This window comes from Perognathus longimembris, chromosome 16 (assembly GCF_023159225.1).
Source record: "Perognathus longimembris pacificus isolate PPM17 chromosome 16, ASM2315922v1, whole genome shotgun sequence".
NCBI classification, from domain to species: Eukaryota; Metazoa; Chordata; class Mammalia; order Rodentia; family Heteromyidae; genus Perognathus; species Perognathus longimembris.
The window spans coordinates 56,278,876-56,298,525 of record NC_063176.1 but is presented as its reverse complement, the minus strand read 5'-3'; the positions used below and the strand labels follow the sequence as shown (position 1 = coordinate 56,298,525).

Genomic DNA, 19,650 nt, shown 5'->3' with positions numbered 1-19,650 from the left:
GGAGTCCATCATTAGGATTCTGTCTGCACACCCATGAAACCCCTATCTCCCTAGCTTGCTGATCTCAAAGTTCAATGAAAGGGCGGCCAGGTACAGGTAACGCATGCCAATAATCCTAGCTACTCAGAAGGCTGAGATCTGAGGATCGTGGTGTGAAGCCAACCTGGGCAGGAAGGTCCGTGAGACTCTCATCTCCAATAAACTACTCAGAAAAAGACAGAAATGATGCTCTGGCTCAAGTGGTAGAGTGCTAGCCTTGAGCACAAAGAGACTCTGGGAAAGCACCTAGGCCCTGAGTTCAAGTCCCAAGCCCAGCAAAAGAAAAAAAAAAGTTCAATGCAAGTATGAGGACACGCCTGCAGCTCCAAGCAGCAGCAAACACCTACGGTCCCGCAGCGGGCGGGTGTGAACTGGGGCTCCAGCTCTGATGCGCTTCTGCACGCTGCTCAGGGCGGTGGAGCACGCTAACGTCTGCCTCCTCTGCCTGGCCGCCCCGTGAGGACCCTCTGGCCTGGCTATGCCGGTCCCTGCTTCGAGCCCCGGGGGATCTGTGACAGGGCACACCAGGGACACCAGCGCGGCAGTTACGAGCATCAGGCCGGCAGTCGGCACGCTGCGGAGCCACCTTGCCACATTTCCCTCTGCACGCACCGCCCCATTCCCATCGGGGCACCACGGGCCGTCTGGTCTGCTATTCCCGCACCGCCAGCTCCCCCCAGATCCCAAAGTGGCCACCAGGCCGCAGCACAGGAGGCCGCAGTGCTGGGGAAGGGGGACCGGGCCTGGGGGGGGTGGTGGTGGTCGGGGCCTCACTGCCGGGCAGACAGACGGGCAGGGCTCAGGACATGGTGGCTGTAACTCCGTTCGTTCATCTCCGGCTGCAGCACGCCCATCTGATTCCCTCTGAGTGCCAAGCGTCTTCACCTTCCGAACCTCACATCAAACCATCAGCAAGTCCCTAGCACAGGGCAGCAGATTCCAGATGAGAGCGACGAGTGACCCGGTTACGACCAGTTAGATCCAGTGGGAAAAAGTGTTGCAAGGCGCATTCAAAAGAAAATAGTGTCCACGGGCCAGCGCCGGCTGCTGTCTGTGTTTTGTCACTTGTGTTTCTCCTATCTGCACTTTCTAAACCATGGAGCATCTTTAAAAACAAACCCTGGACCCTGTGAGCATGATGCATGTTCTCTTTGCATGGCTGGCCACAGGACGCTCTTACACAAGCATCAGGCCATGCTTGCTCCCCCTCAAAATCACCGCGAACCTCAACGCTGGTCCGGTCAATCCCCAGCACCTCGCAAAGCCTTCTGTCTCGCCGCCACCTCCATGGATCTACCCTTGAAGCTCACTGGCTCCCACAGTCCACTCCAATTATGCTACCCACGGCCTCATTCGTCCTGCAAGGTCCCTTGCTCTGGAGGGGCCTTGCCTCCTGCGGCAGCCAGGGCTCAACAAATGATGTCCACCAGAGCAAAGGAAAGAGTGGAGGGCCGGCCCCCCCTGGGCCCCAGCGCTGTCCAGCCAGAGGAGAGGCCAGGCCCCAGGCCCTGCTGGTTCAGAGAGGGGCAGCCAGGGCTCTTCTCCCCCCCCCCTGCATCCCCTCCACTCTTCTCCCCTCCCCCTCCACTCTTCTCCCCTCCCCCTCCTGCGCCCCCTCCACTCTTCTCCCCTCCCCCTCCTGCGCCCCCTCCACTCTTCTCCCCTCCCCCTCCTGCGCCCCCTCCACTCTTCTCCCCTCCCCCTCCTGCGCCCCCTCCACTCTTCTCCCCTCCCCCTCCTGCGCCCCCTCCACTCTTCTCCCCTCCCCCTCCTGCGCCCCCTCCACTCTTCTCCCTTCCCCCTCCAGCGCCCCCTCCACTCTTCTCCCTTCCCCCTCCACTCTTCTGCCCTCCCCCTCCTGCCGCCCCCTCCACTCTTCTCCCCTCCCCCTCCTGCGCCCCCTCCACTCTTCTCCCTTCCCCTCCACTCTTCTCCCCTCCCCCTCCTGCGCCCCCTCCATTCTTCTGCCCTCCCCCTCCTGCGCCCCCTCCACTCTTCTGCCCTCCCCCCTCCTGCGCACCCTCCACTCTTCTGCCCTCCCCCTCCTGCGCACCCTCCACTCTTCTCCCCCCTCGAGCGCCCCCTCCACTTTTCTCCCCTCCCCCTCCTGCGCCCCCTCCACTCTTCTGCCCTCCCCCTCCTGCGCCCCCTCCACTCATCCTTCCCCTCCTCCGCCCCTCCCCCCCTCCTCCCTCCCCCTCCTCCCTCCCCCTCCTCCCTCCTCCGCCCGTCAGCCGGTCCCGTTACTTCCGTACACGCGCCCGACGTAGGTGCACGGCCTAAGGCCCGGCCCAGGGCTTGCCCAGCGGAGGGCAGGGGTGCCCCGACCCGGGCCCGAGGGGAAGCACGTCCCCACACTCCCGCGGCCAACCCGCATCCACGCCGCCTTCTCCCCGCAGCACGCCGGCCAGGAAGGCCCCGCCCCAGCACACCGGGCACGCCCCCAAACCCTCCCTAGCCATTGGTTCCTCCCTGGCCTCGTCCCGCCCACAGCGACGCTCCTCCCCCTGCTCCCTTCACCTTTCACCTCCCCGTCCGGGCGCCCGGAAGCCTGAGGCTCCGCCCACCGGAGGGCGGGGGAAGACTTGTACTCCGTTGTGATTCGTAATGACTCGTGACTCTTGTCCGTCCATCACAGAAAAGGGGCCCCGGATTGGCCGGGAAGGCGCGGCGGGAGGGGCGTCGGCGCGGGGTCCCCGCGCGTGCGCGGTGCGGGCGCCCGGACGGAGGTGGCGGCGGCGATGGCGGCCCGGTGCGTCAGGGCGGCGCGGCGCTGCCTGCCGGCTCTGGCGTTGTCGCTCAGGTAAGGGCGCCGCGCCCCTCCGCGGGGACGTGGCCCCCTCTCCCGCCCCGGCTCTTCCGGGAAAGCCCCGGGCCCTCCTCGGCGCGGGACGCGGACCGTCCCGGGGCTTCGTCCTGGGCCCGCAGCGCCGAGCCCGCCGCCCCCGCCGCAGGGTGCGGGCCGTGCGGGCCCCGTCCCCGGAGCCGGCGTCCCCGGGGCCCGCTGCGCGCCCGGCTGCGCCCGCCTGGCCCCCTCGGGGCCCGGGACCGGAGGAGCATGGCCGTCCGGACCGGAAGCGCGGGCCGGGGCCGGGGCGCCGGGCGGCGATGGTTCCGCCGCGCTCGGGGGCCCCGCCGCCGCCCCTGCCTCTGCGCTTGGAGACCGGCGGGGCAGGGCCGCCGGAGACCCGGCCAAGGTCACTCCCGAGGCCGAGCCCCGCCGGGCGTGACCTGCACGGGGCAGGCGCTCGTGACGGCCCCGCGCGGCCCAGGCCCGGCCGGCCTGGGGAAATTCCGTGTGCGCCGGCGGGGCTTTTCCACGCCGCCCCCGCCGTCCCGGCTACGGGAGACCAGAGCAGACCCGGTGGCGAGGGCCAGGGGCCCTCACGGCCGGGCCGTTCTGGTGCAGCAGAAACCTGGGGCCGGAGCTGGGTAGACGGAGCGCTGGGCTTAGGCCAGGAAGAAGCTGCCTCGCCCGCCCCGTCCGGGCTGGCCGGGCAGAGCTCTCCTCTAGGGAACAGGACGGAGAGGCGACCCAGAGCAAACAGAGCTCAGAAGCAGCCAGCCTCGCGGAATACTGGGCCACGAGGCCTTGTGCTCTAGTCGTTTGCGTTTTGCACTTGGGATTGGCTGCCCGGAAAGTGGCGGCCAAGTCGGCATCGTGGGCGCTGTGGCCACGGGAGGTTTCCTGGGTCCTCTGCAGCAGGGGTCCTCGTGCGTGCCGTCCCACACCGTGCGCTGCTGCCAGACCCTTTGGCCCAGCACAGCTGACCTGGTGGCCCGCAGGAAGGCAGTGACTGTCAACCACCCCCCCCCCCCCCCCCCGGCTGGCACCGACCACCAAAGTGAAAAGGTCATAAAAGTCATTGTTTCTCCCTCACCACAGCCGACCACATGGGCTTCTTCTCTTCCTTCCTATGGCCGAGAAAGTGTAAGCACAGATGCTGGACTTGAGTTTACCTTCATAAAACAGGATCTAGGGCTGGGAATATGGCCCAGTGGCAAGAGCGCTCGCCTCTTATACATGAAGACCTAGGTTTGATTCCTATATAAAAAAGACCAGAAGGGGCGCTGTGGCTCAAGTGGCAGAGTGCTAGCCTTGAGCAAAAGAAGCCAGGGACAGTGCTCAGGCCCTGAGTTCAAGGGCCAGGATTGGCAAAAAAATAAAAATAAAACCAGAAAAACAGGCTCTCTCTGGGCAGTCATCACGTGGCATGAATTCCGGTCGCCAGTGGCACGCGTGGCAGCTTAGTGACATCCTAGCCACAGTAGCTTGTGTGATGTCCCAGGGAACGTGTGCCTGTGTGTGGCAGGACTGGAGGTTTTCCTCAGGCCTGTCACGAGGTGAGTGAGGCATGACTTTCTCTCTGAGTTACCTTTCTTTTTTTTTTTTTGGCCAGTCCTGGGCCTTGGACTCCGGGCCTGAGCACTGTCCCTGGCTTCTTGCCGCTCAAGGCTAGCACTCCGCCACTTGAGCCACAGCGCCGCTTCTGGCCGTTTTCTGTATATGTGGTGCTGGGGAATCGAACCTAGGGCCTCGTGTATCCGAGGCAAGCGCTCTTGCCACTAGGCCATATCCCCAGCCCCTGAGTTACCTTTCTTGATGAAGCACTCTAAGGCATCCAAAAGGTGGCTGTGTGGCTCCGGTCTTTCGCAGCTGAGCCGTTCCTGGGTTTTGGGAGCAGCGGTTGGTCCCCTCACTGGTGATCCATTTCCACCTTAAGTGGAGTGGTGTGGAAGCATTATGTGTGTTCTGTGTTCTGATTCCTTTGCTTTAACTGAACCCGTTTTCTTAAAGCTGGGAAGAAAGTTGAATGTAGTTGCTTCTAATTGGACATCTGATGAAGACAAGTGAGTTTTGAGATGGTCACTAATGACTTGGAGGCTTGACCCTTTCATTAGAGATCAGATTGGATAATACCTTAAATCGTTCCTAGGGTTTGTCCTAGAGTACTTGATAGTTCTCCTGTATATATAGCTCATGTTTCTGAGGTAAGTCACTGCCACCCGCTCTACCCTAACTTGCCCTGTCCTGCAGAGTCCTTTGTGGGGCCTAGCACACGCGGGCACACCAGCAATCCCAGCACCCCGCATCAGAAGGCCGAGGCAAGAAGGTGGCCTGCAGCTGGTCCACCGTCTAGGCCACGCCTCTAAATACGCAGCGCCCCAAGCTTCCCACTTCCTCCTCTTGGCAGCTTTACAGCCCCACACGGGGGCTTTCGAGGGTTGACACCTTGGTGTTGTGTGATGCAGGGTTTGAACTTAGGGCCTCGCACTTGCTAAGCAGGCCCTCTGCCAATTGAGACACCTCTCTAGTTCTTTCTTGGTTTAGTTTTGGGATAAGATCTCTTTTTTTTGTGTGTTTTTTTTTACGGTGGCCGGCCTGGCTTAAGATGTCCTCTTGCTAGCTTTTACCAGGGTCAGCCTCAAACTGCATCTTCCTGACCTCGACCTCCCAACTTGCTGAGATCGCAGGCATGTGTCACGGTACCCGGGGCAGCAGCTTGCCTTTTTTGCATGACGGTGAGCCCTTTGTGGTCAGGATCTGTCCTCGTCTGCCTTGTTAGCCATGCCAGTAAAGGCTCTGCCTCTGTCCAGTTAGGTGACCTCGTGGTTGTGTGAGGGTCACAGTATGTTTACACACCCTAGTGGTCCCGCCTGCTGTACACGGGGGCTGTTTGTCACTGCCTCCCGTAGGGTCTGTTGCTTACCAGGATGTGTTAGGCAGGTTTGCTTCAGTGCAGTAGATACAGGGTATACATTTTGCCCCTTCCCTCTGGAGAGAAATCTTTTCTCTTCCAAAGCCATCGCCGACCCTCTGATGTTACTCCTACTCCACGTGCCAAGCAGCAGTCCCTGTGCGGCGCGCGACGTGTCCCTTTCTGCACACAGGCCCTCTCCTCGGTTGCTGTGCACAGCCACGAAGCAGAAGAACAACGGCCAGAACCTGGAGGACGACAGCGGCCACAGCGAGCAGAAGACAGAGCCGCCTTCCACAGACAGGGTTCTTCTGGAAGAGAAGGCGAAGCTGGAGGAGCAGCTGAGAGAGACGACGGTGCGGACGGGCGGGACGGGCCCGCCGGCTCCAGTGGGCAGCTCCTGGGGTGCGAGTGTTCGCCTGTGAGGAGCGCTTGGGACGGCAGGGGCCGGCGAGAGGCTGGCTGGGCTTGGGCAGCAGCGCGGCGCGCAGGCTTCTGGGGAGGGGGCGCAGTGCCCTGGACCTGTGTGCTGGCGCTGTCCTCGCCAGTCCCGAGGACATACCAACACCACAAGGAAAGGGGGGGTGTTCCAGGAGGCCCGGCCCCCACCGCGCGGCCTGCGCCCTCCTGAGAGCCGAGCTGCCGGAGGTACCCAGTCACACCGCACACATTCCGCAGGGGCCCTCGGGACATGGGGTGCCTGCAGGGACATGTGGGGAAGAGAGCTGGCCAGACTGAGCCCCCACGGGGCCTCCGGGGCAGCCCTGACCGTCCCAGAGGGGCAGGAGGCGGCGCCGCGGCCTGCTGACCGCACGCGCCCTTACGCACGCGCCCTTACGCTGTCTTGGCTGGGGCAAAATCTCAAAATGACAGATTGTATTCGTAGTTGGGCTTGGAGTTTATTACAGAAGCATCTCTATGTCAGGGTGGCTTTCCTAAGAAATTTTTCCAGTTTTAATTCATATACATTTTTCTTTCCTTAGGAAAAATACAAGCGCGCCTTGGCGGATACTGAGAACTTACGACAGAGGAGTCAAAAGTTGGTGGAGGACGCCAAGTTATACGGTAATGCGTGGGGACGGTGTCGGGGCCGGGCAGGACCTGGACGGACGAGCAGCCCTGCTGCCCTCGCCGTGGGGTGTGCAAACCGTCTTCTCTGGCTGGCTTTAGGCATCCAGGGCTTCTGCAAGGACTTGCTGGAGGTGGCTGACATTCTGGAGAAGGCGACCCAGAGTGTTCCGAAGGAAGAGATCCGAGACGACAACCCTCACCTCAAGAGCCTGTACGAGGGGCTGGTGATGACTGAGGTCCAGATTCAGAAGGTGTTCACGAAGCACGGCTTGCTCAGGCTGGACCCTGCGGGAGCCAAGTTTGACCCTTACGAACACGAGGCCTTATTCCACACGCCCGTGGAGGGGAAAGAGCCGGGCACGGTGGCGCTGGTTAGCAAGGTCGGGTACAAGCTGCACGGGCGCACCCTGAGGCCTGCCCTGGTGGGGGTGGTGAAGGGCGCGTAGCCACCGCCTCTGGACTCTCTTGATCACTTGCTATATAACTTCCTAGTTCTTGGCAGTGACGGTGTTTGGCCTTTGCCAGCCTTGTGAGGAGGCTGGAGCCCCTGCACAGGCGGGGGGAGCCGGGTCACTGGGTCTTAGCAGCACACGTTCTGTATAATAGGCTTCACAGGCTTCCAGAGATTGCTGAGGGGCTTGTGGAGAACCGTGGGTAACACTGTATCCGCTCTACCTGGGTGATTGCAAAGTATTCTCACAAATAAAAGGTCTTGGGGAATTCTGTTTGGCTGCACAGGTGCGCATAGGCAGCGTTCTCCACAACTCACCTGCATCCGCAGGGCTGTGCAGACCCCTCTGAAGCAAAGGCCAGAGGGGGCACGTTCTTAGGAAGGCTTGGGACCAGCACGCCTGCGGCCGAGGCAGGCGGATCTTAACTCCAGACCCACATGAGCTAAGTACGTAACAAGACTCTCAAAACAAAATCAAGTAGGTGCAGTGGCTAATGCTGGTGATCTCAGCTCTTCAAGGAGACTGCAGTTTGGAGTTCAAGGCCAGCCCAGACAAAAGATACTCTTCCCCATTCCCCATGAATTCCAGTAGTTAGGAGGCAAAGGTAGGAAGATTGCAGTGTTAGGTCCCAAGCAAGATGACGAGACCTCATTTTCTTAAGCAAAAGAGGACAAAACTGGATAGAGAAGATATCGTTGAAATGAAAATCCCTACCTAGCAAGTGCGAGGCCTGAAGTTTTCAAACCCCAGTATGACCCTTGAGAAGAATAGGAGCTAGGAAATGAATACTTAACTTTAAAAACTTCATGTTGCCAACTACTGAATTTGGCAGACTCAGCTCCTGTTTCCAGTGTTACTGTCTCCATGTTTAAGTCTGTACTCAAGCACAGCCTCAGGGTGTAACCCTTCCTGGTTAAGGTGGACTGGTTAAGGAAGAGGACACGCTCAGTATACTTTCACTGTTACTAAGTCTCAGGTTTTGTGGGAGAGGATTAAAAGCCCAGTGTTTGTTTTCCTACTTCATGGTAGTGGTTTCTTGGCCTTCGGTGGACTGTGAGCCCGGAAGGCACATGGCCGAGGGCCCGGGGTGCCCACGTGCTGGGAGAGTTGCCCTCCAGCAGGGGGCAGAGCAGACCCAACAGGCCAGGGCAGCCAGAGGTCTGACTGGGAGCTCTTTCTAGGCTAAAGGCTGCCCTCACGCGGCTGTCTAAGGCTTAGAGAAAGCTGCGTGAGGCTGGAGGCCTGTGATCCTAGCTACTCAGGAGGCTGAGATCTGAAGATACTGGTTCAAAGCCAACCCAGGCAAGGAAGTCTATGAGATTCTCATCTCCAATTAACCACCAGGAAAAAAAAAAAAGTGGCTCAGGGACAGTCAGTGCCTAGGCCCTGAGTTCAAGCCCCATGACTGACTAAAAAGGCTGTTTAGCTGAGTGCCAGTGGCTCACATCTGTGACCCAAGCTACTTAGGAGACTGAGGGCTACAGAACCACAATTCCAAGCCAGCTGGGGCTGCAGGCTCCTGGGACTCCGCCTCCCGTTAACAAAAGGCCATGCGGGAGGCACAGCTCAAGTGGTAGAGACAGCAAAGCCCAGTGAGGCGAGTGCCCCAAGTTCAAGCCCTGGTACGAAAAACGCTGAGTGACCTATCATAAATAAAACCTCCTGCCTTGCTGGAATGCAAGAGCCATGCTCCCAACTCCATGTACTTCACAGTAAAGACAGGGAACGGGCTGGGCATGGTGGTGCCCACCTGTCATCCTAACTGCGTGGGAGCTGAGCATCAAGCCAAAGTGCAAGACGGAAAACAAAAGCAGAAAGGGCCTGGGATGGCGACTCCAGTGGCAGAGCAGGGGCCTCAGCCCTGTGACCCTGGGCTTCGCCTACAGGCTAGCCTGCTGCAGACCCAAGGTCCACAGAGGAAACGGGACATCTGTAACGGGCATGGGCATCACGGGGTACCGGAGCCCCACCCGCAGCTGGGTACAGGCTGAACAGTAGTCTACCTGGCATCTGTGAACTATCACAGACCTCTAGAGATGGGTGTAGCTGAGGAGACATGGGCGTGTGTACATGTCCTTTTCTGTAAGGGGTTTGAGCTCAGACTGCAGGGTCCGAGTGGAGCTCTCTTGAGGGATGACTATTAGTTGAAGCGTGGCAGAGCTGTTGTACAGGGTTCAGTCATCCACGCCAAGTTAGCACACTCTCCTACCAGGAATCAGCCATGTGAGCAGCGTGCTAGTCAAGCCACTGGAAGCGGCACGACTGCAACAAGGCCGGGTTGTCCAGTGTGGACAGCCACCATGCCCACCACTCCCTAGAGGGCGCGGCCTTGTCCGGAGGACCAGCTCCTTTCAGGGAGGGGACTGGCCAGTGCCCTGGCCGGGGGCCAGGGGCGGGGGCCGGGGGCGGGCCGGGGCCCGGCTGTGGGGCCGGCGGAGCAGGAGAAGGAGCACGCACACGTTTCCCAACTCGTTTAATATGTAAAAGGATAATAAAAATGGTAGTCAGAGTTGCAATCTTTAATACATTCTCAGAATGTTCGCCTCCCAGAGCATTATTTCAAAGAGTTGAAGAATTATCTAACTTTTTGATTCAAAGACAGTTACATTTCAAAAAGACCTAGTTCCACAGGGTATGCTATTAACTGACTGAGAATGAAATACAGACACGTCAGGCTGTAGCTCACGGTGGAGCCAGGACTAACGTGACGAGAATAGCTAGAGCAGATGGAAGAAGAGGCAACCAATCCTAAAATTACTTTTCCCTTGTAACAGCATATTAAAACTTCAACATAAATTATACATTCATTATGGCATTTAAAAACCATCAGAGATATGCACATGAGCCTGCTTAAGCAGTGTCTCATTTGCCGGCCACACATTTACAGGGATCCTCTGCTGTCCACACTTTCCATAGAGGTCTGGCTGTCATTTTATATAAAAATAAGACTAAACATAAAACCTCACCAAACCAGGACTCTGGTACAAAAAAAAAAAAAAAAAAAAGTGTCACTAGGACAACTAAAGCCGGTGGTTCTCCAACTTGAACCTTAGCTACGGGAAGAGCTTGAAAACAGCCTGCCAGCCCTCACCCCAGAGGCCTCCCAGTTTACAACCTGAGGCCTGAGGCCTGGTTCTGCCGTTAACAAGTGCCCAGGAGCCCACGCGGAGAGCCGCTTGCTAAGACACAAAGCAGTTTCGCCGGCAGGGGGCGGTGTGGAGCTGGCTCTCACAACTGAGGCCACTGCGCTGCTGTCTGGGCCCAGCCGACAGTTGGGACACTTGGCCAGCTCACGCTGCACCCTACAACTAAAGCCATATTCAGTGTACTTCATGTTGAAAAGCTTACCCTAGGGGACAGGATGTAGAATGAAAAGGCACGGAGTCAAGTCATCCTTGGAATGAGGTTCGGGTTTTCTGTTCTTTCCTATTTTCTTTAACATCACTGTAAGGTCAAGCCCCAACATTCTGGGAGGTCAACAGGCTCTTGTACCTAGGGGACAGGGAGGACGAGCTTGGCAGAGCAGGAGGGGGGTGGGGTCTGTGGTCACTCCAGGACTCTAAAGCAGGGTCTGGGCGGGAGAACCCTGAGCAGCCGGAAGACAAATGCCTTCCTCAAGTTTAGGAAGGTACCATGTACGACCTTAAAGGGAGCCCCAGAAACAAGCTTTCCTGCCCAGCTGGGCTGGGAGGTTGTTTCTGGGTCTGTTTCAAGACAGTGAACAGAAGCAGCACCGGGCTCCAAGGCACGGCCAGGGTGCTCCCCTACGCACCAGAGCCCCCGCAGGCTGACCCTGGCTCTGCCCAGCTAGCAGAGCCCTCTGCTTAGCTAGGTAGCACGGTCCTATTTACAAGAGGGATGAGAATCCTGAGGAAGCCGCACCCAGGCTGGGAGCGCGGGCACCAGCCTTGCGTCCTAAAGCAGGGTCTTCCACGGAGGGCGCCTGACAGGTGCAGCAGCCACGCGGCCCCGGGACAGCCCGGTGTCCCTTCCCCTGGGATGCGAGAAGGCGTGGAGGGCACCGCCCTTCCCAGGGCGGCTGGCTGTGCGTGCCACGCCAGGCAGGGGCATCCTATGCTCACTGTGCCAACAAGGGGCTCTTCCTCTTCAGGGGCTCAGCGGGCGTGGGCCTGGTGGTGGTCTCTGGCCTCCACAGCAGTGGGCTCTGGGCACGGCCGGCCTCCAGGTAAAGTGCCGCGTGCCGGGGCTGTGTTGGGGTGTCGGCTGGGGGACAGCAGCAGGCTCAGAAAAGGGGCACCCGCAGCAACTTGCCTGAGAAGAGCTTGTGTCGCCAGGAAAGAGCTGATGGCGAAAAGCGCAGCTCCTGGCACCCACTTCTAAACCTGAAGGGAAGGCGGCCAGGGCCCGTCCCCGCCGCCCCTGCCACGGAACACACAAGGCGGTTCGTCACCTCAAAGGATACTTCTAGGACGAAGTCAGAATGGAGACGTGCTGGCCTCCCCTGGGGTGCGGCGGGCCGCGGTTGCTATTGCTTCTTTCAGAGGACTGAGAGCGTTTATACCTGGAGACGAGGGGTGGCGGGCGCCCGGGCGGGCGGCTCAGGAGGCGTCCCTGGCTATCCACCCGCTCTCCGTGAGGAAGGTGAGGATCCTCTTCTTGAGGACCTTGTCCAGGTAGCTGGGCAGGCGGCTTTTGGAGGGGATGCCCTGCCTCTTCTGGAGGTGGTCCTTGATGATGATGGTCTTCACCGTCACGTAGCGCGCGGGGCTCAAGTTCAAGGAGCTGCACAGCACCTTCTCGCGGTCCGACAAGAGCTCGAACCCAGGGAGGTTCTCGATGGCCGCAAACTCGCCGTCCTTGCCGTCCTCCTTTCCCCTCTTGGAGCCCGCCATGTTTTTGTTCTCCTTCCTCCGCTCCCGCTTGTGCCGGGCGGCCTCGTACTCGGCCGACTCCTCCATCTTGGTGATCCCGTTCCGCCGGTAGCGCTGCAGCTCCCGGATTTTGGCTCGGAGCATCTTCTCCTTGTGCATGTTCTCAAACAAGTCGTCGAACTCCTTGCACGACATGAACTGGTAGAGGGGCCGCAGCTTCAGCCGCAGCTCCTTCTCCTCCTTGGTGATCTTGCGCTTGGGCGCCTTCTCCTTCTCCTTCCGCTCCTTCCCCAGGAAGGCGGGCACCAGGTTGTAGTCGCGGGCGATGTTCTTGCGGCGCTGGCGCTCCCTCAGCTTGCGCACGTACATGTCCACGTGGGCGCGCTTGAGCTCGATCTCCACGTCGTCGTCGTCGTAGTTCACCGAGAGCCCGCTGATGAGCGTCTCGGCGTCCTGGTCGTACTCGATCTCGTAGTCGTCGCGCAGGGGCATGTAGCCCAGCTGCTGCTGCTCGGCCACGGAGATGTCCAGCGGGGGCAGCGGCGTGGTGAGGCTGGGCGACAGGGGCCCCCCGCTGGGGCAGGTGTGGTCCGTCACCCGGTTGGGGATGGTGTCGGGGATGCAGGCTTTCCCCAGGTTCCCGTGGATATACATGCTCACGTAGTGCTCCATCACCTCCTGGGGGGTCCGGGAGGCCCCCACGTGCGCAGCCATGTCCTCCTACAACGACAAAGGCCGGCGTTACCGTCACCCAGTCTCGGGAACACTGAACAAGGCGTTCCGCCCGCCAAGGACAACGTCTCGTCGGCATGGCAGGAAGCGACGCGGTGCGGGGACGCGGTGCGGGGCCAGCGAGCGGCTGCTTGCCCGGGTCACCGGAGCTGCCCCCCCCCCACCCCGTGCAAGTGCCGCCCCGCACCTCACTCTGCTCGCTACTGAGCACGCGCCCGCTGCCAACTGCTCATCCCAGGCCGTGGGCGGGCAGACTATGCCTGGACGTGTCGTTCAGACGCGTCTATGGGAGCGAGGCTGTGACGCGAGCCCTGATCACAGAAGGGCCCCATCCCCATGCTGCGAGCCCCGGGGAGAGGTGGCGGGTCCCTTGCTTGGCTGTGTCTGCAGGGCTGGCAGGGTCTTCCTTTGTGACACATTCCACACCTAAGAAGCTCGCGGCAGCACTGCCACGGCGACAGCATTCGCTCCTGCAGGGAGACGCGCACAAAGCCCGGCCACTGAGGGAGGAAACCGTCAACCTCCCTCGAGCTTTTCCTTCTGCCAAGAGGCCTCTTCCTCAACGTCAACCACTAAAGCCACTTCACAAAGCAACTCCCCAAACGCGCACTCACTCCCGGCCACCGCGTGGCGTGGCGGCTCCTGCGCCAGCCCCGGCAGGGCCCGCAGTGGAGGGACACGCTGTCCCGCTGCCGGCTCCAGCTGGCTGCGGACCCCCAAGAGCGGCTGGGCCTGCGCCCCGGGCCAGTCGCTCACACAGCTCCTCTGGTGAGGGGTGGCCACAGTGGGAGGGGACGAGGCCTGGCTCAGAGCCGGCTCCCCCGCCAGGCTCTCTAGGGACATGGCCTGGCCTGCAGGCCAGGCTGCCCCGCGAGCTGCGGAGTGGGGTCACCCCTGGGAGCCAAGGGCAGCCGGGGCCCGCTGCAAGGCCTCCTGGAGAACCATTCGGAGCCAAGTGAGTTACAGCAGAGAGGAGGAGACTCCACACAGGTCCCCTTTCACAACGCCACGATTCCCATCACCTTGGATTTTCTCAGCCACACGTGACCAACACCAAACACAAATCGCAGCCAGCTCCGGCCCGCGCAGCCTCAGCCTCCCCCCGAAGAGGCAGCCCTTCGTCTCCTGGGGCAGGAAGAGGCGGCAGGGTGGGCGAGGGCCGGGCCCACATCCCCACTACCACAGCGGCAGGGGGGCAGCAGTGGTTGCTCCCCAGCTCCCCGATGCGGCCTCTGCGGGGGGGGGGGCGGGGGGTGTGCACAGCGCCCTTACCTGTTCCGGCATCCTCTGCAGCTGCTCCCCTGGGAACCTTCAAGAGCACTGCTCCCAAGGCCTGACGTGCGGCCGCCGCCCTGCGGGGCCAGACCCCGGCCTCCAGGCCCGCCGAGCGCGTGCCGCGGGCGCACCGTGAGCCCCACGCCTGCCTCAGCTGTGTGGGCGCGCGCACAGCCTGGGCGCTCATCAGCCACGCCTGCCCCTGCTGAGCGCCCCCCACCTGTGTGCGCCCTGCAGGACCCCGTCCTCCCGGGAGGCCTTCCGCGTGCCGGGCCCCATCACCACGCCCCTTCCTAGGGCTGCTGGTCCTTTCTCCCCGTGGGTTAGCAGCTCACGATTAAAATACCAGGCAGGCTCACAGGCCAGGCCCCAGAAGGCGCCCCGAGCGCAGCATGGCGGCTCCTCCCGTCTTCTGGGTGAGGAACAGCGCTGGCCGGGCCCCACATCAGATAGGTTTGAACGCTGCAAGCGCGGAAGAGGCCGGGGAAACACGCAGCCCAGGCAGGGCCCCTACCCCCCCCCCCCCCGGGACGGGCAGGGCCGTGGAGCGAGCGCTGAGCGTCCACGCTGGCGGGGCCCTGCAGAACACACCGGGCCACGGAGCCACACCGCCACCCGGGCCACCGCCGGCCTCCATCACCCAAGGCACCCGGACCCTGAGCTACGGGAGAGGATGAAACGCGGGGCCGGGGCGGGCTTCCTTCCCGCAGCGGTCTGGGCCTGTGCTGCGTCTCTGCGTCACTACATCTCTTTTCCTCAAATGAATGAGCCTCAAAAAGGGCAGATGCCAACAAAGGCCACCTTTCCTGGAAGCAGCTGGCACCTGACGGGCCAGCAGCCAAGGAGGAGAGGCAGGAAATAAAACCCACCACAAACGTTCTAAAGGATGGGAGAGAGCCCTTCTCCTCAGGGAAGCGGAGAGGACACCCGGCGATTCCTTTTCTAGCCCCCCACTGAAGCAATGCCCGCGGAACCCGAGCGCCCCAACTCCAATGCAGCACTGTTCGCTGTAGCGGGGCTGGCCACCAATGGGGACCGGATGAGGGGTGTCCAAGCAATAGAATGCTACTAGATCACTAAAGAGAAATCCTGACACCTGCTACAACCTGGCTGAACCTGGAGAACATGGTGCCGAGTGAAAGCAAATACTGCGTGATTCAGCTCATAATGTCACCAGTCACTGGATTCAGAGACAGGAAGGAGGGCGGGGCCTGGGAGAGAAGGGTGGAGAGGTATTATTTAATGAAGACAGAATATCAGTTGAGAAAATGGCAAATTTCTAGAGGTACATGATGGGGACGGCTGCAAAACGTGAATGCACACATGTACAAAGAAGTGCAGCTCAGTGTCAAGGCACCCGTCACAGGAGCACCTGAACTCAAACCCCAGCACCACCAAAAAAAAAATCACTAGTACTTAGTGCTACACGATTATTAGTACTTAGTACTTTGTGCCATACTTTGATAAAGTGCTTTTTTTTTTTTTTTTTTTGCCAGTCCTGGGCCTTGCACTCAGGGCCTGAGCACTGTCCCTGGCTTCTTCTTGCTCAAGGCTAGCACTCTGCCACTTGAGCCACAGCGTCACTTCTGGCCATTTTCTGTATATGTGGTGCTGAGGAATCGAATCCAGGGCTTCATGTGTACGAGGCAAGCACTCTTGCCACAGGCCACATTCCCAGCCCCATTTGTGCCATATTTTGTCACCTAGGTTTTACCCAAATAAAAAAAGCCCAATGTCTTAAACAGAAAGTAACAGAGGTGTTTAAGTGGCGCGGGCATTTAAGAAAGCCCTGCCCCATGGACGTGGCCCCGTGGCTCCCGGGGCAGGGTGCTGGCCTTGCGCACAAAGAAGCTCAGCGAGTGCCCAGGCCTCCAGTTCCAGCCCCAAGCCTAGCAAAAAAGAAAAAGAGTGCCCAGCTGCAGTGTCCCCTCAGGAGAGGCCTGGTGGGTGGCACTGGCCCGGGGATGGTACTCAAGACGCAGCCCCTGCGGCTGCCCAGACGGGCGCCTCCTGCCGCAGGTGTGGCTACCGCTCCCCAGCGGGAGCTCGCCGGGCTTCCCCACACACGGCGCGCAGCGGGGCCGCCCCTGCTCTCCCCACCCAGCCTCTGTCCCGCTCCACCCCCCCACCCAAGCCACGCCCACAATCCCCACAGGCCAGGTGTGGGGGCTGGCTGTCCAGCCCTTTGCCAGCACGAGCGCCTCCTGCCCTGGTGACGAGGGGGGGACCCTTTCCACCTTACCACAGAGGGGCCGGCTCAGTGGCCAGGCCCACCTCTGCATGGTGGAGTCAGAGACCGGGGCCGGGTTCACTTCCGGTCATTCACAAGGTGAAGGGCCTGCTCGGGGGTGGGCGGCATGGAGAGGCGAGCGAGTGAGGACCGGCAGCAATTCCAACCGTGAGCTCACGTCACACAGGCTCATCCGCCACCTCTGCCACCCTCCCCCGCCTGCGGTCCCCCACGCCACACTCCTCTTCCATGCTGCCTTTGCCTCCGCACAGCCTTCTGAGGCCCCCCAACAGGGGCGGGGAGGCCCACTGGCACTGCCGAGCACACGCCTCTCGACGGACCTGCACACCACGTGCCACCAGCCTGCAGGTGTCAACTGTCAAGTGGCAAGGCAAAACCACTGCCCGTGACATCTCCCAGACCCAGGCAGGAGGCCCTGCACTGTGGTTTCCTTGCGGATCCCACCACCTCCACCGCTGAGCTCCACTGCCCCAGGGCCCCTGGCCGCCCTGCAGAGCAGCTGGACTAAACTCCTCCCCAGTGACGTTCCCTGTCCCTAGAGCCAAGCAACGAAGGGATGGAGGCAAACTGTCCTAAAAACACGCACGCCTTGGGCTGGGAACAGGGCCTAGTGGCAAGAGTGCTCGCCTTGTATACATAAAGCCCTGGGTTTGATTCCTCAGTACCACGTAGATAGAAAATGGCCAGAAGTGGCGCTGTGGCTCAAGTGGCAGAGTGCTAGCCTTGAGCAAAAAGAAGCCAGGGACAGTGCTCAGGCCCTGAGTTCAAGGGCCAGGACTGGCAAAAACAAAAACAAAAAACACTCATGTGCGCCTGTGCTGTTCAGAAGCCCGCAGGCCCCACGGAGCACCGGCGGCCTGAGTGCTTGCGGCACCCGCAGGCCTGGGGTCACTGCCTCCAGGCCAAAGTCCCCTTTCTCTTGTTGCCACACATGCAGGCACACGAGTGCCAGACCTTGGCCACGCTCCCTACCCCCAAACCCTCCCATTATGTAACCAGCAACACGCCGTTCCCTCCGGGCCCTAGGTCTCGGTGCCAGGCTTCAGCAGTGCCCCCTCTCCCCACTCGGCCTCCCACAGGAGGCACTGCAACCCCAAGGTCGTCTCTCACCATCTGCATCTGCAGCCGGAACACCACAGTCTCCCTTTATACTGCTGTCCTCAGAGCCCCACTGCCTCCTCCCACAGGCCACAGACTTCCCAGCGCATGCCCCCATCCAGGGGATCCCCACCCCCCCGAACCTCAGCACAGCAGCTCAGGCTCCAGCCCCAGAAAAGCCTTCCCAGCCTCCAGCAGCGCCGCGAGCTGCGGCCTCAACCCCCATGACTTAATGCTCTCATTGTGGTGGTGGGCCCAGGTGTCGGTCACGCGGGCCTGCGGTCAAGCCTGGTGCTGCCACACGTGGAGCTGTGGAATCCGGGACAGGAAGCTTGGATCCTTGCCGTTGATGCCTTCCCACTGCACACTAAGAGCAACAGGCTACTGTGCCACATAAAGGACGCACACAATGGTCCCAGCACCACAGTGGCCCCACTAAGGGCACCCTCAGTGTGCCTGTATCGGGCCACACGCTCAGAATGGAACCAGAGCCAAGCTGTAGGGCAACGGTCCTAAGATGGCCCAGGGTGTCTCTCCCTCGGGCCCCTCTCCTCAGCTGTGCTGCAGTTGGTAAGTGGCATTTACAAGCAAGGTGTGGCTGTGGTTTGGGGGGTGGTGATCGATGCCGTGATTAGGTAAGAAGTCGGGAGAACGAAGATTCCAAGGTGACCGGTGTTGGCAATCCCAGGGCCGCAGATGGGCCCAGGAGGCTGGTCGCAGAGGCCGGGGAGGTAGGGAAGGGCTGGGGAAGCAGGGTCCTGGCGTACCTGTGGAACCCTCTGCAAAGGCGAGGGTCCTGGGCTGCTTCCCTACTTCTAACCAAGTCCAGGATCCCACGGACCCTAGACTGCGACAGTGCGAACAGAGCTCTCCCTCCTCACGCCGGGGAGGCGTGGAAAGGCAGCTCCTGGGGACGGCTACGGAACCACGGCCTTCCTCCTACCCTAGGAGGGCCTGGCACTGCCGGACCCCTGGAATCCATCCGGTGGGACTGACCGGGTCCCCCTCCCTGGCAGGCAACTGACGGCTCGTGGGGACCGAGGACAAACAAGGCACCGCGACCCACGGGGAGGTGGGCGCCCGGGGGCCCCCGGCCAAAGCCAATCCCGCCCGGCGTGGGGACACCGGCGGGGGCGGCGTGGCCGGGCGCCCGCCTGCGGAGGGCTCTCCGGGGGCCGGGCGGAGGGCGCGGGGTCAGGGGTCGGAGGTGACGGGGCGCACCGCCCCCCCCCGCCCCCCGCGCGCGGGGCCCGGCCCGCCAGGCCCTCCCCTCCCCGGGCCGCCCGCGCTCACCCAGTTGCCGAAGCCGAACTGCTCGATGGCGTCCAGCAGCAGCTGCTCCTCGCGGCTGGTCCAGCCGCCCTCGGCCTCGGGCCCCCAGAGCGTGAAGCGGCCGCCGTCCACCAGCTGGTAGCCGTGGTAGCGGCGGTGGTGGCCGATCTCGGCGCCGGCCGAGAAGCACTCGGGGCACAGCTCGATGTCCTGGCACTCGGTGCAGCGGAAGCGCAGCGGGCTCACCTCGGCCAGGCAGTACACGCAGTACTTCTTACCGAGCTCCGCCATCTTTCCCCGCTCGCCCGCCGCCCGGCCCGCCGCCGCCGCCGCCGCCGCCGCGCCTCCGGCCGTCAGCGCCCCGCCGCCGCTCGCCGGGCCCGTCGCGCCCGTGCCGCCGCCCGCCGCCGCCGCCGCCGCCGCCACGGCCACCCCCGCCCAGGCGCCGCCCGCGCCGGCCTGCCGGGCCGCGTCCCGCCTCAGCACGCAGGCGCCCTCCGGCCCGGCCCGGCCGCCGCCGCCGCCGCCGCCGCCGCCGCCGCCAGCGCCGCCGCCGCCGCCGCCGCTGCCGCCGTCGCCGCTCCGCCGCATCGCGCAGGCGCCGGGCGCGCGTCCCCGCCCGGGGCCACGGCCGGCCGCTCTGCGCCTGCGCGCTGAGCCCGCGCCGGCCGCCCGGGCCGCCCGGCGAGCCGCATCGCTCCGCCCCAGGTCTGGCAGAAGGCCACGCTCGGGCCGGAAGTCGAGCCGGAGGGCCCCGCCTCCCGCCGCGCGAGCCCGCGCTGGCGTCCAATCATCCTCGCACGCCGCCCGACGGCCTCCTCCTATTGGTCGGCCGTTTCCGGCAGGCGGGGAGAAGGGGGCCGGGCGTCGGGAAGAGCGCCGGGCCAATCGCGGCGCCTACCGTGCGCGCCGCCGGTTGCCCCGGGAAA

The 19,650-nt window shown here is 62.1% G+C and overlaps 2 protein-coding genes across 2 annotated transcripts; one reads left to right on the top strand and one right to left on the bottom strand.

Annotated features, from left to right (window-relative positions):
• The first annotated feature begins 2,745 nt into the window (after nt 1-2,745).
• Grpel1 (GrpE like 1, mitochondrial) lies at nt 2,746-8,279 on the top strand. Its single transcript, XM_048364457.1, has 4 exons — nt 2,746-2,842; nt 5,932-6,094; nt 6,722-6,803; nt 6,909-8,279. The coding sequence occupies exons 1-4, from the start codon at nt 2,781-2,783 to the stop codon at nt 7,253-7,255; spliced, it is 654 nt and encodes a 217-aa protein (XP_048220414.1). The 5' UTR covers nt 2,746-2,780; the 3' UTR covers nt 7,256-8,279.
• A 1,486-nt stretch (nt 8,280-9,765) lies between these two features.
• Nucleotides 9,766-19,035, bottom strand: Tada2b (transcriptional adaptor 2B). The gene is made up of 2 exons (XM_048364534.1): nt 18,743-19,035; nt 9,766-12,813 (listed from the first exon to the last, which is right to left on the bottom strand). The coding sequence occupies exons 1-2, from the start codon at nt 19,010-19,012 to the stop codon at nt 11,821-11,823; spliced, it is 1,263 nt and encodes a 420-aa protein (XP_048220491.1). The 5' UTR covers nt 19,013-19,035; the 3' UTR covers nt 9,766-11,820.
• Nucleotides 19,036-19,650: the final 615 nt, after the last annotated feature.